Source organism: Ursus arctos, chromosome X (assembly GCF_023065955.2).
Source record: "Ursus arctos isolate Adak ecotype North America chromosome X, UrsArc2.0, whole genome shotgun sequence".
Taxonomy (NCBI): Eukaryota; Metazoa; Chordata; class Mammalia; order Carnivora; family Ursidae; genus Ursus; species Ursus arctos.
The window spans coordinates 6,563,320-6,580,035 of NC_079873.1; the positions used below are offsets into that span (position 1 = coordinate 6,563,320).

Genomic DNA, 16,716 nt, shown 5'->3' on the forward strand with positions numbered 1-16,716 from the left:
TGTGCCAATAAAACTTTATTTACAAAACACGGGTGATGAGCCAGATTTGGTCCAAGGGCTGTAAAGGCATCTTGGTGGTGTCTGTGAAGATAACAGGCACTTTCTCTTTCTTTCCAGGTGTGTGTTTTAGATCTTCGGAAGTAAACACAAAATATTATAGAAAAGAATTCTAACGGACCAGCAGTGAATGTGTGGGGTTGCAGACACAGTTCGCTCCGCTCTGAAACTCTATGAACTTGACTTGCATTAGAGTGTACTTGGAAATCAGCTCATCCCTGGCCACGGGAGTCTCTATTTTTTCGTAACCTTCATCAAGAAGTTTAAAACAGAAACATACACAGTCCTATCAAAGGGGGAAAGAACGGTTTCCACCCAGAACATTCAGCCTGGGAAGCACAAAGCCACCAGTGAAACAGTGCACGGTTTGGTTTCCATCCAGGACAGGCTCTGATGGCTGAGAGGAGAAAAGAAAAAGGAGGAAAAAAAAAGCTGTGCCAAAAAAAGGAAAAACAAGAAAAATGCTGTGATAAACCAAAAGGGGGGGAGGGGACTCTCCTCCACGTGGCGGGTTTGTTTTTTCCCTAACAATTTGGACACTACAGTTCTCACAAAGGATGTTCAAAGACCAGTTTGTACCGATGAAATGCGCAACTTTGTAATCCCAACACTTTCTATTTTCTAGAATCTTCTTTGTCCGGTGGTTTTTCTATTGGCTGGAATCCTGTCGTCTGGGGGCCTTCAGTCTGAGATGGAAACTGTTTTTGGTGTGTTGCTTCTTTCCCGTTGTCTGCCCCCACCCCCGCACCTGTCTCCTTCGTTCCGTGTGGTCTTGTCTACCCTCCGTAGATGCAGCCTCATGGACACCATGACGAAATCCTGGACGGACAGCTTCCCCGTCCCCTCCCCCATCGCCCCTCGCTCACTCTCTCTCTGTCCCTTTCTCATAGTCGCTTCGGATCTTAGGTCTCAAGGGCACTTTCGGCGCGTAATAAGTGCTTTATGTAAGCAGGCAGGGCAGGGGGACTTTTTACAGGAGAAAAAAAAATACTTATGAGAGAGCCCGGAGTATTTTTGGAAAAAAAAAATATTTTTATGTTAAAACAATTTTAAAATCCTAAAATGGCCATCAGACATAGAGAGTTTTGTGTGATTCATATTTTAAACAAATTTTAGGAAGACACAGGCAGGGTCTGAGGTCGCTTTTTCCTTTCCCTTCAGCTTCATGAAAGGTGGTTAGAAGTCTGGGTGGGGAAAGGTCAGTCCTGTGCATTGGCCACGGGATTGCTCTGCAGCCAGAGCGTGAGGTCCCAGCACGTTTTGGTTCGAAGAAGAGCATTGCGTCTTGCAGGGCGTGTGTGCCCTCGTAGCCGGCGGGAGAGAGAGGAAGAACAATGCCCTCTGACCCCAAGAAGCATTCCCCAAACCAAATGGTATTGAAGAAGCCATCACGACTGACGGCTGGGCTCGATGTCCCCTCGACATCTCGTTGACGGCACTATACATACCGGGGGTCGTGTCATCGAGAGCAGGGTGACCCGTCCTTGCAACACTGACATAAAAGGCTCCAGGATCTCCCCTGGTCTCCCGATGACAGAAAAGAATGGGAAAGGAAGATGTTCAGTCCCGGAAGTGAATTACATAGGTAGAAACGTCACTAATAATTTCTGCTGTCTTCATAATTTCTTTCTCTTGCAAGAGACTAGGAGAAAGATTTTTTTTTTAAATAATGAATCTTTTTACTGTTTTTAAAAAATTAAACATGGCTTTGTGTTCCTAGAGGAGTTTCCTTTCATTGGATCAGGTGACCTTTGTACTCTTGTTGTCATAACCCAACACGACCTAGTTTTTAAATGAGCAGTGGGGAAGGACCGAAAGCTGAGGCCTCCTGCCTCCTCTGTTTCCCAGCGGGTACAGGAAGGGATGAGGAAGCTGGCCAGGCCTGGGGGCGGGGGTCCGGTCCTGGGCAGGTGTCAGCTGGGTCGTGTGTTCCAGCCATGAGACAGGACGTTAGAGGGTGGCATCCATCCATGCAGCCGAAACCCAACGGGCAGGAGAAGGGCTTCCGCAGAACCTGGAAGGGCCGGGACTGGCTACAAAGACCAGAGTGTGCATCCTTCTCATATCATTAATTGGCTTGGATTTCAGAGTCGTTCACAGCTGGTCTACACGGGACCCAAAAAGTGCTCTTGCGGACGACTTGGGTATTTTACTCAGGCTCTGTTGCCTAAGTGCTTCGGCCAGGGGTCAGAGTTCTGTGGAGTCGCCTCTCCCATCTTTAAAGATAGCAGATGATGATTCATTGCCCGGCCCCAAGACATCATTAGGTTTGCGATGCAGTGTGTTGGGGGTCCAGACCAACACCATCTTGACTCCCCACCCCAAATAAGGATGTCCCCTCTACAGAGCATACGTTGTCGAGGGGTGGCCCGTGTTCGGGACATGGCTTGTGTTTGACAAATCAAACACTGTTGGGTGGCCATGGCGAGACATCCTGTGAGGGGTTCAGCAGACACTCTTCACAGGAGGTCGGGAGCCCGGGCTTTAGCCTCCTGCCAACTCAGAGCCGCTTGGGAATGGTCAGGTAGGAGCCAAGGGCTGCGAGGCCATGCGCAGCACAGGCTTGACCCCTGTGTGCAGAGGGGAGGCTGGTGAGGACAAAGGTCGACGTCCGCTGCCTAGCTTCCCCGAGCAGCCCTTGCAGAGGAAGCGTCCCACGGGCCTGAGAGGGACCGACCATGAGCGTGCGGGCAGCACCCCTTCCATCCGTCCCCGTCCCCAGCACAACCACCGCGACCATCGAGCCTGCCACGTTTGCCCTGCTGCCAGAAAGCTAGAAGATTGATCTCTGTCCTTGAGGGACGGCCCGTGGGCGAAGTTACTGTTTGTCCTTGTTTACAGCTCTGAGAAATTGTGGGTAAATGCTTAAGTCTGACTGACCACACGGAACCTAGATTCTGAAATCTGAGTAACACGATGATCCTTCCTAGAACCTTCGGTTGGGTTTCAAGTGACCAAGACCGTGTCCCGCACGCCCAGCTGGCAGAGGGATCCTGCCCCACGGCGGGGGGACCGAAAGGGCCAGACGTGACAGGGTGTCCACCCTCCGACCCCACACGACACCTAGGACTTGACGTTTGTTTCGTCTTTCTAAAACTAGATCACGGCGCCAAGTGAAGTGCACTTTGTCAGATGTGAGGGTCTGCTTTGTTGTTACTTTTAACCTTCTGTTCCACTTTTTTTTTTTAAATCGTGTTTCTTGTCAAATGCAGAAATGTTCCTTCCGCCACTCACTGAAGTTTTGAATTCTGGCTTCTGCAGTTTTTATTGTCTGTGTCAGACGTACAGCCAGATGTGGTCCTCTGTCTGCATTTTCTAGATTCTGTTCCATCCACATCGACCCCCGTTTTGTTCTCTCCACCCCCACTCACCCTCACGCTCTCTGAGAAAAAGAATCACCTTCTGTGTCGTAGCTCATTTGTTTCAAGAGAAAATCAACAGATCATACTCAGTGTCTTGAATAAATTGCTCTATTTTGATATTAGAGAACTCAGTGAGTGTGCGTTCTTGCTCTCGCAGGGGGAACTCTTGGGCCCCCGTGGACACGGATGGGTGAAGACCAAACTCTGCCTGTTCTCAAGGAAACTACTTGAGTGCCCCTTTCCGGGGCTGCTCTGCTGAAACGGGGCCACAGTGACCGTCACAGGTTTTGTAACGGGAGCGTGTTTCCACCTGTTCCTCCTCTACCTTAGTCCAGGCTGGCGGGGGTAAAAAGAGCAGAGGGGTCTTAGCAGCAGGCGGGTTTGCTGGGAGACTGAGCTCAAGGACTAGCGTTGAGCCATTTGAGGACCCCAAAGTCACAGGACGTGGGTGACTCCGCGGTACACATTAACGTTCCGCACGCTGACCGACATCTGCTCTGTGCCACATGGCAACTGCCGTTTCGTGTCCCCTTAATCAATCGGTGGGTGCTCCGTAATTACTGGGTGTTGCTACCGCGCGATGAGGAAGGAGGCAGACGAGGAGGAGGGCAGAGCACTCCTGCACGGTAGGTACTTGCCCTACGAGTCACCAACAAGGTCACGGTGTCCTTCCCGCCAATTCCGACGTGATCCTGCACCAGAACGAAGCCGACAGCTGGGGTCCCAGGGCTGTCTGGGAGGGACACAGCCTGCTTTTTCTTTTTGATAACTCCAAGTTGACCGAGCACGTCCCCACAGTTGGGGCATTCGGGGGAAACACAGCCACGGAAGGTCCTGGGAAGAACCTAGTTGCAAGCATGGCCGTGTGGTGGCGGGGGGTGGGAGGCAGCACATGTCAGGGTTCCCGGGGGCAGAGGCGTACGTGACGTGTGGCTTTGATGGGATCACACAGCTTTAAATGGGGTTCTTTATACCAGAGAGGAAGCCGGACTTTGTTTTATTTTGGACATCTTCAGCTTTGGTCCCTTCACAGGACTTGGACCGTCCCATCTTGATGCGGTTCCTAAAGGGTATTTACGAATGTTCTTCCTGTTCGCGGGAAGCTCTCTGGGCACCTGCGCGCGCTGGCTGTTCGTGACCGTGGACGGAGACCCAGACGTCGCTTTGTGAGCTGCGTGAGAATGGGCAGGACCCCGTGGGAAGCAGTGCTGTGTCTGCCCTTACCAAACGCTCAGAACGTGGCCGAATCGTTCTTTTTCCAGCCTGGCTCCCTTTCCTCTGAGATGCGTCACCCACGACACACTTCCACCTCGAGCAGGACACAGACGGTGCGGGGACCGGTGTGGGAGACGGCGGGACACTACTCTGCGCGGTGTTACCTTCCACTAAAACGTACATGCTCCGGAGAGCGGGGGCTCTGACGAGGAGCCTGTCGTTTCGCCAAGCGAGAGCAACTGGGAGAAACCACAGGAAAGCCGCTGGGTGGGACACGTTCTACCCAGAGTGCGCGCTGTACGTGAGCTTGACGGCATTCCGCTAATAGGCGACGTGAGCAGAGTCCTCGAGACGTATCCTGAGCTGTGACAGATCGGCGGGCTCCTAACCTGGCCGATACACCAAAATCACACGGAAGTCACCCGGTAGGACCGCCTCGCTTTCCCACCCAAACTACACCCCCAGCGACGAACGCCTCCGTGGTGTCCAGCCGGCCCAGACTCGTGGGTCGCCGGCACCGCGCCTTCTCAAAAACGTCCCTCCCTTGTCATTACTGCCTTCTCTCCACTGGATCGTGGCCCTTCGCGCCCCCGAGCTTTCTAGCACCCACCAGCTACAAAACCGTCACGAGCCCCCCTGCAGCAACCTGCCTGACCGGGAAATCGCTTCAGACCAGGCTGCCCGTCACTGTCTCGTGTATTCCTCTGCTCAGCTGTCTCCTCACCAGAGCGACTTGATACGCTATGTCTCTGACAGTCATTCGCGTGTCCCCAGGGCGTCCGCGGACTCGCTCGGTGCCTGTCCAGTAGGCGCGAGGAGGGATGCACGCACCTTCTGCCCCCCACCCCATAAAAACCACCGTGCTGGCCGGTGACCGGGACCCCCCGTCGAGGAGGAGTTGTACCTGGATCGTCAGATCAGACAAACTTCTTACTTGCAAGCTTCTGAACCTGACTCTGGCCAGCGTAAGCCGAAAAGAATGAATGAGGATCTTGGGCCTGGAGACCACACAGGCAGGAACAGCCAAACTGAGGCTACGGGATTGGTCGCATGCAGGGAACGCGCACAGACACACAACTGGGTGCTGCCCACCCCCCGACACTGGATGCCGGACTGTGGCCCCCGGAAAGCACTCCAGCTGCTTGCAAAGCAGGCGTGCCTACTGCCAACCCCTCTCGGACATGCTTCCGTCAGCCCATTCCCTTGGGCACTAGCTTCTAACCTAGACTGGGGGACGGGTCTGTTGAGTTCCATGTCTTGCTCCAGGTGTTGGGGAGGCCGGGAAAGCGAGGAGCTGGCCTCCCTGCTTCTGGGGTGGGGTGGGCTGGCCTCAGGCCACTGGGGGAACCATCACGCAGAAGGGGGCTTCCGATGCTGGGGGAGACCGAGTGTCAACACAGAGTGGGAGGGCAGATCCACCCAGAAAAGCTAGGGCTCGTTCGCACGTCCTTGACACTCTGGATCACGGTGCGTGTCATCTAGCACGGGGCCACGCTTAGGAACGCACGGCCCTGGGCACCATGGTCACAGTCCAAGTGTGCCCGAATCCCATCAGCAACCAAGCGACTTTCCAGAAGTACAGCTCTAGGAGCTTCCTGGACCGCTTGTCTCGAGTAAGCGGAGTCGTCTGACATGAAGGGAGGATCGCGTAACCCAGCTGTTTGCAGTGTCCTGAGAAAACAGCATCTTGCTTTCTAGAGGCCTACCTAGGTGGCTTGCAACTCCAGTGCCCACTGCAGTATATTTGCCGATGAATAAAAAATGCATTTAAAACTTTTAAATATACATAGATTGCAACTGATAGAAAGATTCCAAGCTAGGCAATGATCTAAAGCACATTCTAAGGTCTCCTTAGACTATGTCCCTGCCCGGCACGGCACGGGCACCGACGGCTACGTTAGAGATGGAGACCTGGACCCTTCTCTGCCCCCAGTGGCGCGGGAAGGGCACGCTGTGCGGCCGCCCCCGTCCATCCTGCGGCGTCTCTACTCTGCTGTGTCTGCACCATCAAGACCTCACTCAAGAGCGTTTGCTAGAGGTGTTGTTCGGACAGCATGCACGTCGGGCCGGCAGCTCAGTCACAACTACGTTGTTTTATTAACCCTTCTAGAGACCTGGGTATGCATTTACATTACAGCGGCCAGCCTCAGGAAGACCCCGGGCAGCAGAGGATGGAGACGTTCCTGTGGGTCTGGAAGGAAGGAATTCTCCTCCTGTCCCCAGTCACGCTCCCAGGTCCTCTCTCATCAGACACATTCCTCAGGAAGAAACCCTAACAGGCTGATGACGGAAGATCTGGGGGCAGAACACAGTTCTCAAGAACGAGGACTGCAGAGCCTGAGGACATGGCGTCTGGACCCCTGTCCCGTGCCTCTCATAGGTCTCCCCGGGGTGTGGGAACAGAGTCAACCTCATTTTCGTTGCGGGACTCACTTGCGACATGGATTTCAACTGTGCTGGCATCAGAACCTGGGGAGGAAAAGAGAAAAGACTGTGACGGTGTCGGTGTCCCTGAGGGTCTCTCTCCAGCCACCAGTGCCCGACTCCACGGCCGTCTTGAGCCCCTGCACCCCTTCTTCCAGGCCTCTGCACCGGCGGCTATGTGTGCGTCGGGCCGAACCACAGGGATGCTGTCGACCGAATGGAAACCAGCTGTGGACATGGGGAGGCTTCAGAGCCCTGTGCTGTCGGACTGGGGAGCGTGAGGTCACGGGGCCCTGTGTGACCGCTGGGGCAGCAGCCCCAGGGGGCGCTCCCTTCGGCAGGAGGACCCCACAGTCGCCCGGTCATCTGTACTCAAGTCCAGGAGGGCTCCAGATGGTGGGAGACCACCCGCCCCTGTCAAATGAAAACACCTTTGGACTGTCTTTTCACGGTCAATGCCCTGTGGTTTCGGGGGCGGGGGGGGAGTGGGTGCCGATCAGCGGAATTACTCCTGCCAACAGCGTCGTCCCGAAGGTCTGTTCATGCCAGTAACACATGTTCCCTCAGAACCTGTGCAGGTCCTTTGGATCGGACGTCAGAGCCGTTCTTTCATGCCGCAAGCGTCCGGGCATGCCTGCTGTGCTCCAGGTTCTGGGTTGCGTGTGGGGAACACACGTGGAAGACACGAAGACGGGTGGCCCTTGCAACTCTGCATGGGGCAAGTGACTGCCCTTCATGAGTATCTCCAAATCCCAGACTCCGTCCATCCATGGGCCTTGCTGGTTATTGGATCTCCACTCACTCACACTCTCTGTTCACTCAATGCTCGAGCACACAGGCCTCTCACACGCCCAGCTCAGTTCTGCCACAGGGCCTTTGCACATCACTTCTGCCTGTAAAGCTCTTTTCCAGATTTTTCTCACAGCTCGCTTCTACACTTCATTCAGATCTCAATTCAAATGACACTGGGTGTTCAGCGGTAGGATTCTCACCTTCCAGATCTCAGCTCAAGTGTTCCCTCATCCTCAGGGAGAAATCCAGGACACTCTAAAGCCACGCTCCTCCCCTTATGGGTTTTTCTTCACAGCACCTCTTGCTACCTGGAATATTGTATAATCATTTGTCCTTGTCATTCTCTGTCTCTGCCACTGCAATGAACAGTCCCACTGGACAAGAAATATGTCTACTGTAGTCACCATAGTATCGGCAGCGCCTCAAGGAACAGCAGGCACAGAGAAGGTGCTCAAGAAAGAAGTGCTGAATGGATACGTTTAGCGGAGCAAGTGCCTGACGTCAGCTGCCTGCAGCTAGCACCCAGCGCATTAATGGAGACGGAGGCGTACAAAGAGGGGCAGGAACAAGCAGAATTTAAAAAGGGATGCAGGCAGGGCTGTGGGGAGCGTGTCAGGAGCACAAGCACGGCCGCGTTCTGTGGAGAAGTGGAGACAGTAGCGTAGATGTCGGGAATGTCTAGGAAAGCCTGAGTTACAGGAAAAGACGATGATATGACCAAGAAAAACCAAGTGTGGCACCGCAGGGACCCCCACCCACACCCCACCACACACACACCTGTTGGGGGAGCAGCAGAGCTTCCTCCCGGGGCTGGATGATGAGGAGTCGGGGAGAGCAGAGGTCTGAGTACGTCAGACTCGGTTTAATGAGCCCCACAAAGACGGGAATGTAGACGGGCGGAAGCAGTGATCAGGGTCCCAGCACCTACAGCCACATCCCGAGGAGAATGTGGGTCGCCACCAAGGATGGTGGGAGAAGACTTTCTGTTGGGGCGGTGAGCCTGCTCTTACAGGAGACCAGGCACCGGCGGGAAGACTTCTAGAAGACACTTCTAAGACGGCATTGCTGCTGGAGGGCAGCTGACACTTCAAAAAGATTTGATTTTCGCAGGGTCGCCCGTTGTTTATGAGGACATCCTGAACTCGTGGGAACTTGTGTGTGGCTTCTGTGGTCTTTGCAAAGTCCCGGAGAGATGGCGGGGGGGGGGATATCACATGGTGGCTTGTGATCAAGGTCTGGGCTGAGGACGCTCCCCCGTGACCTCACACTTCAGGGCAAGCTCTGGATCCCGTGGCTTTTTAAAAGTTCCTGGTCCTTTCATCCTCACCCTGGGGCTCCATGGAGGAAATGCATTTGTGCCGCAACAGCGTTCTCAGATGCCAGTGCTGCCGCGGCCAGGCCACCTGAGCCCAGCCCGGCCTGCACGGACGTCCCAGGATGCCCGCAGCCGCGGGCTTGTTGGCAGGCCTGCACGTCCATGGGTTTTCTCTTCTGGTCTTAAAGGTCTCCACAAAGAGAAAATGTGCTGGCTGAGCAAGTCTCAGAGATGATAATCCAATGAGGTGACGGGGGATGTGGACTAATTCTCTATTGGTGCCAATTGTGAGTTCCTGATGAGTGTCCCTGCAGGCTCTGCACATGCCAGCAAGCTCACGGTGCCCAAGGGCCAACCCCCTTCCTAGTCACTCTCTCTGGTGAGCCCTGGCAGCCCAGGAGGGTTCTTAAAACTTCCTGGCCCCACACAGATCTAAAATTTAGGAAAGCACACTGGATGTCTCTTGCACCCTCATGGATTCCTTGAAAGCCTCAAAGCCCTAGATCAGAAAGCCCCAATCCGTGGGCACCCACGAGCCACAGAGAACGTAAAACCCCTGGGCCTGGATCGCCTTCAAGGTGTGGACTTTGATTCAGGGAGTGCAGCAGAGTCAGAGCCAGGAGTATGTTCTCTTCCACACTTCCCTAGCAGCTACCATCCACAGGGCCACCTGGTGTTACATTCAGGAGGGCAAGCGACAACAGGGAATGAAAGCTAAGATAAGAAATTGCGTGAGTGAGAGGCAATTGTGGAGGACAGAAATGTGGAGGACACAAGGAAATATAGGAGAGAACAGAACTGTGGGAAAGAATGGGGATTCTGGAGAGAATGGGGAACTGTGGGAGAGAAATAAAATTTGGGGAGATGGACTTGTGAGGGAGCATGAAAAACTAAGGGAGAGAATCGTGGCAAAAACAGAGTACTGTGGGAAAGAACAGAGACCTATGGGGAAGAAGAGAGAATGGTGGGAGACAGGCAATTGTGAGAAGGGAGTGTGGGGAAGAGCAGGGTAGTTAAGGAGAAACAGAATTTTAGGAAAAACAAGGCATGGAGGAAAACAGCATTGTAGAAGAAAACAGATTTGTGAGAGACAATGAAAAACCCAGAATTGTGGGAGAAAGTGGAAAATTGTGGGAAAGAGAACTGAGAGAACTAGGCTATGGAGAGTATGGGAAATTATGGGACAGGCACCGTAGGACAAAAAGGGTTATGGGAGAGAAAGAATTACGGGAGAGAAGGAATTCCACAAGAGACAAAAGACTGTGGGTGAGACAAGGGATTACGGAAAAGGAAGGAGAACTGTGGGACAGAAATGGAGTTAATGGGAACAAAGGGATTACAGAGGAGAAAGGGGAATTGTGGGAAAAGGGGGATGATGAGAAAAATAGCGCACTGTGGGAAAAACAAAAGATCATGGCAGTGAAAGGGGAATTGTGGGAATGACAGAAGATAATGAGAAGGAAAAGGAGTATTAGGGAGAACAAAGGAAATTCGGGAAAATGTATTATGGGAGAAACAGGACTAGTGAGAAAGAACAACTGTGGGGGAGAATGAAGAATTGTGGGATAGACAGGCAGTATTTTTTTTTTTTTTTTTTTTGCTGGTCTCCTAATGAGGAATGATGGGAGAAGAAATGGTTCATGGGAGACGTAAGGAATGGTGGGAGAAGAAATGGTTTCTGGGAGATGTGGGGAATGGTGGGAGAAGGAATGGATTGTGGGAGAAATAAAGAATGGTGGGAAAAGAAATGGATTGTGGGAGATGTGAGGCATGCGGGAGAGGCAAGGGATTGTGGGAGAAATGAACGGTGGGAGTAGAAATGGTTTATGGGCGATGTGGGGCATGGTGGGAAAAGAAATGGTTTATGGGCAATGTGGGGCACGGTGGGAAAAGAAATGGTTAACAGGTGATGCGGGCATGGTGGAAGAAATAGTTTATGGGAAACGTGAGGAACGGCAGAGAAAATGGATTGTGGGAGAGGCAGGGGATTTTAGGAAAAGGAATGGATTGTGGGAAACAGGAAGGGTGGGAGAAGCAATGGCTTGTGGGAGATGGGGCATGGTGGGAGAAGCAGGGGATTGTGGGAGGGGTGTGGAATGGTGGCAGAAGCAATGGTTTCTGGGAGATATGAAGACTAGTGGGCAAAGAAATGGTTTATGGGAGATGTGCAGCATGCCAGAAGAACTGGATCGTGGGAGAGGCAGGGGACTGTGAGAAAAGGAATGGACTGTTGGAGATACGGGGCATGGTGGGAGAAGAAATGGATTGCAGGTGATATAGGGCATGATGGGGAAAAAAATGATTTGTGGGAGATATGGGACATGGCCGCAGAAGGAATGGATTGTGGGAAAGGGGATTGATTGTGGGAGACGTGAGGAATGGTGGGAGAAGAAATGGTTTATGGGAAATGGACATGGCGGCTGAAGGAATGAATTGTGGGAGAGGCAATGGATTGTGGGAGACATGAGGAATGGTGGGAGAAGAAACGGCTTATGGGAAATGTGCAGCATGGCGGCAGAAGAAATGGATTGTGGGAGGTGTGGGGCATTGTGGGAGACGCAGGGGATTGTGGGAGGGCTGAGGTATGATGGGAGAAGCAATGGTTTATGGGAGATATGGGACATGGCCTCAGAAGGAATGGATTGTGGGAAAGGCGAGGAATGATGGCAGAAGCAGTGGTTTATGGGAGACGTTGGGGATGGTGGAAGAAGTGGGGATTGTGGGAGATGTGGGACATGGCGGACGAAGAAATGGTTTATGGGCGATGTGGGAGCTCAGGGGTTTCACACTCCACCACAACACTCGGGCCAGAGCCCCCGCCCTGAGCTCCGCTCTGGCCACGCCCCCCCGCCCACGTCACACCCTCAAGGTCTGCCCCAGCCACGCCCCTCCCACCAGGGCCGCAGCCCCAGCCTCACACCAGAAAGACACCCCTTGCCTCTCTCCCACATCATCCAGCACCTGATGCAGGTTGACCTCGGAGGTGTGGGGGAAGGGATCTCCTGAAAAACACACCACCTTCTCCCACCCTCCGCACGGTTAATGCCAATGATTGATTAATGTCAGACTTATGAATTTATCCCTTCTGAGAAAAGTGTCAGTGTCCTGGTTAAAGGAGGGCCAGAAATTTGACACTAAACTTCTTAAAGCACATGGAAAGAGAAAATCATATTTTAAGTTTTTCTGGAGTTCATAAGATAAAAGCCAACCAGGTTTATGTTTGTGAGAAGTACCCTTCTATTGCCTTTTAGTTCTGAGGGAGATTCGAATTCCTTATAAAGATGGTATTTTACATGCCATTGTCGTAAGAAATTGCATACAGATGCCCTCAGTGAAAACTTGCCACAGTCACAAAGCATCATCATCGAATCAATTCTCCCACACGGACGCACTGGGTCCTCGTCTAAGCAACTCCAGGTCTCTCTTTACTTAAAAACCTTAACTGGCCTTTCAGCGGCCACATATAAAATGCAAGCTCTTTAGCAGAACCTGCAAAAACCCTTCATCATCTGTTCCCAACCTGCCGCTCTGGCTTCCGACAGCCGGTCACACCATCCCATGCGGTGGCCATCCCCCAACGGTACACACAGACGTCCTCCGCTGTCTCCACATAGGGTCTTTGTTATCTGCTAGTCCTTCTCCTCTCCCACTCTGGTCTGCTGTGCAAGACCCAGCCTGAACATCACCTCCTCTAGAAACTCTCACCCTGGGATCCCCAAAACAACACAGTCCCTGCGTTTTCCACGTTCCTTTAACACTTCACATTTCTTTCGAATAAAAACAGCACTGTCTTTACTCACTTGTGAGCTTCACACATCATACACACTCAGCTCCCGGACTAAAATGGTGCTGACGATAAAGCAGGTGCTCAAAACACATTTGCTGAAGATCAAATGCAGTTAACTTATGTTCAGTGCCTAGGAAGTGCCTGACCCCACGTCAGATGCTTCCTCACGGAGGTTCGAGGTGAGCCTCCCGGCCTTGGAGGGAATCCTAAAGTCACAGATGCTTCCGAACATGATGAATGAGTCAATTCACCACAACAGTACAGAAAAGCCTGTGTTAACGGCTTTGAATTGTGTCTCTGGGTCTTTTCTCCCGCACGTAACAGTATTTTCTGCATTATGGATAGCTCCCTGTTACTGAAAAAACCAACATCAAAGCAGCTGGAAAGAAGGAGGAAGACGACAGCCCAAGACCAAGCCTGATCTCAATCCCAAGATGACCACTCAGAAGAGGGAGCGGACACTTGCAGCAGCACATCGCGCGGGGGTCAACGAAGCCGGGTCTGCTGCGGGGGATCGCTCGGCCCTGGGCTGTTTCCCTCCTTGCACCACCTCTTTAGCCCCCAGTGAACAGCCTTGATATTTCAGATGCAGCTCAGACACTGTCACTCTCCTGTTTTCTTCTGAATTCCACTCCTCAGACGACCATTTGGCCCATTTCCCCTCAAACGATGAACACGTCAGATTATGTATTAACCACACAACGTGCAGATCTCTGAACCTAAGAAGAATGACCATCATGCGCACCCTGTTAGAGGTAGACAAATACTGAGTGAGATTTGCTAGAAGGGCTTGCTGTCAGCTCACTTGGCCGAGGCTAACTGAACGGGGACGAGCCAGCTGAGGTTATCGGGACAGCTCATGCATGGCAAGTCCATTCCTCATACTTAGCTCCTATGTCACTCAGCTTCTCATAGCCTTAATAAACGTTGCTATTATCCAAAGACAGAGAGCTTAACCCATTACACAATCTGAGCAAAAAAAAAAAGTTGAAGATCCCAACTCTTCGTTTTCCTAACTTTAACTGAGATATCATTGACATAGCTCCCCAACTCTCACATTACTAAGAATTCTTTAAATCATAACTACTCTTATTTTTCTCTCTAGGCCTTCAGTTAGGCATGAGCTGCCACTGATTTTCCATCAAAAATCTGTAATTTCACATTATTACAAATGACCACTGGGCACTTATCAGGTGCAAGGGATCAAGCATTAGGACAAATGCAAGAGGAAGAATGGGACGCACAGAAATACTGGCAGTGGACACGCAGTGGTTAAAGGTGCTTTCAACCAATGTCAGCGTAACACAGGGGGGAGGGAGAGCCTTCACAGCTGGACTCTACCAAACACTTACAGAAGAGTTAATAGCTATTCTTTCCAAGGACAACATAGAAGAAAGGAAAGTTTCCAAATTCATTCTGTGAGGCCAGCATTACCCTGATAGTAAAAACCAGATAAAGACACTACGAAAAAAAGCGAACCGCAGGGCAGCATCTCTGATGAACACAGACTCGAAAATCCTCAAAAAATACTAGCAAACAGAATCCAACGATATATGAGAAAAATCGTTCCCCACAACCAAGTGGGATTTATCCCCCGGATGCAACAGTGGTTCAATATTTGCAAATCAATCAATGGGATACATCACATCAACCGAGAAAGGATTAAAAAAACAAAACAAGGATAAAAACCATGTGATCATTTCAATAGATGCAGAAAAAGCATCTGACAAAGTACAACATCCGTTCATGATAAAAGCCCCCAACAGGGGCGCCCCAGGGGGCTCAGTCGGTTAAATGTCTGCCTTCAACTCAGGTCATGATCCCGGAGTCCTGGGATGGAGTCCTGCATTGGGCTCCCTGCTCAGTGGGGAGCCTGCTTCTCTCTCCCCCTCTGCTGCTCCCCTGCTTATGCTATCAAATAAATAAAATCTTAAAAAAAAAAAAAAGCCCTCAACAAAGTAGGTTAAGAGGGAACAAACCTCAACATAATAAAGGCCATTTATGAAAAACCCACAGCTACCATCACGCTCAATGGTGAAAAATTGAGAGCTTTCCCCCAAAGATCAGCAGCAAGGTAAGGATGTCCACTCTCACCACTTTTAGTCAACACACTACTGGAAGTCCCAGCCACAGCAATCACAGAAGAAAAACAAGTAAAAGGTAAGGAAGGTGAGGTAAGGTAAGGAAGAAGTAAAACTTTCACTATTTGCAGAAGACAGGATACTATATATAGAAAACCTGCCAGACTCCACCAAAAACTACTAGAACTGATAAATGAATTCAGTAGGTTGTAGGCTACGAAATCAATATGCAGAAATCCACTGCATGTCTGTACACGAATAATGACGCAGCAGAAAGAGAAATTAAGAAAACAATCCCACTAACAACTGCACCAAAAATAATTAAATATCTAAGAATAAACTTAACCAAAGAGGTGAAAGACCTGTACTCTGAAAACTATAAAACACTGATGACAGTAACTGAAGACGACACAAACACATGGAAAGACAGTCTATGGTTATGGATTGGAAAAACAAGTATCGTTAACATGTCCAACTACCCAAAACAATCTACAGCTCTAAAGCTATCACTATCAAAATACCCACAGCTTTGGGTCCCTGGGTGGCTCAGTCGGTTAAGCAGCTGCCTTCTGCTCAGGTCGTGATCCCAGGGTCCGGGAATCGAGTCCCGCATCAGGCTCCCTGCTCGGCGGGCAGTCTGCTTCTCCCTCTCTTTCTACTGCTCCCCCTGCTTGTGCTCTCACTCTGTCAAATAAATAAATAAAATCTTTAAAAAAAAAATACCCACAGCTTTTTTCACAGAACTAGAACAAATAATCCTAAAATTTGTATGAAACCACACAAGACCTCGAAGAGCCAAAGCAATTTTGAAAAAGAAGAAAACTGGAGCTACCGCAATGCCAGATGTCAAAATATATTAGTAGTATCAAAACAGTATGGTACTGGCACAAAAACAGACACATAGATCAACAGAACAGAATAGAGAACCCAGAAATAAACCCATGACTGTAGGGTCAATCAATCTCTGAGAAAGGAGGAAAAATATACAATGAGCAAGAGACAGTCTCTTCAACAAATGGTGTTGGGGAAACTGGACAGCCACATGCCGAAGAATGAAACTGGACCACTTTCTTCTACCAAACGCAAAAATGAACTCAAAACGGATTAAAGATCTAAATGTGAGAGTGAGACCTGAAACCGTAAAAATCCTACAAGAGAGAACAGGCAGCAATGTCTCTGACATCGGCCATACCAACATTTTTCTAGACAAGTCTCCTGAGGCAAGGGAAACAAAAGCAAAAATAAACTATTGGGACTACATTGAAATAAAGTTTCTGCACAGTGATGGAAATAATCAACAGAGCTAAAAGACGTCCTGTTGAAGGAGAGAAGATATTTGCACAGGACATACCCAATAAGGGGTGAGTCTCCAAAACACATAAGAGCTTATACAACAACGGCAAAACCACAAATAATCCAGCTAAAAAAATGGACAGGAGACAAAAAGACATTTCTCCAAAGAAGACATCCAGATGGCAAACAGGCCTATGAAAAAAATGCTCCACGTCACTTGGCATCGGGAAAATACAAATCAAAACCACAATGAGATCTCACCTCACACAGGTCAGAATGGCTGACCCCAACAAGACAAGAAACAGGTGTTGGCAAGGATGTGGAGAAAATGGAACCCTCGTGCACTGTTGGTGGGAATGCAAACTGGTGCAGCCACTCTGAAAATAGTAT

At 50.7% G+C, this 16,716-nt stretch overlaps 2 protein-coding genes across 6 annotated transcripts in view; one reads left to right on the top strand and one right to left on the bottom strand.

Annotated features, from left to right (window-relative positions):
- TBL1X (transducin beta like 1 X-linked) overlaps positions 1-3,541 on the top strand; it is a 213,502-nt gene extending 209,961 nt beyond the window's left edge. For all 5 annotated transcript variants that reach the window (XM_057309977.1, XM_057309975.1, XM_057309976.1 and 2 more), the window contains one exon: positions 118-3,541. In XM_057309977.1, coding sequence (XP_057165960.1) covers positions 118-144 — 27 coding nt within the window. In that variant the 3' untranslated portion in view covers positions 145-3,541. The remainder of the gene's footprint in view (positions 1-117) is intronic.
- Positions 3,542-6,708: 3,167 nt separating this feature from the next.
- The window catches only part of GPR143 (G protein-coupled receptor 143), a 37,348-nt gene continuing 27,340 nt past the window's right edge, over positions 6,709-16,716 (bottom strand). The window contains exon 9 of the mRNA XM_026478167.4: positions 6,709-7,103. Coding sequence (XP_026333952.1) covers positions 7,009-7,103 — 95 coding nt within the window. The 3' untranslated portion in view covers positions 6,709-7,008. The remainder of the gene's footprint in view (positions 7,104-16,716) is intronic.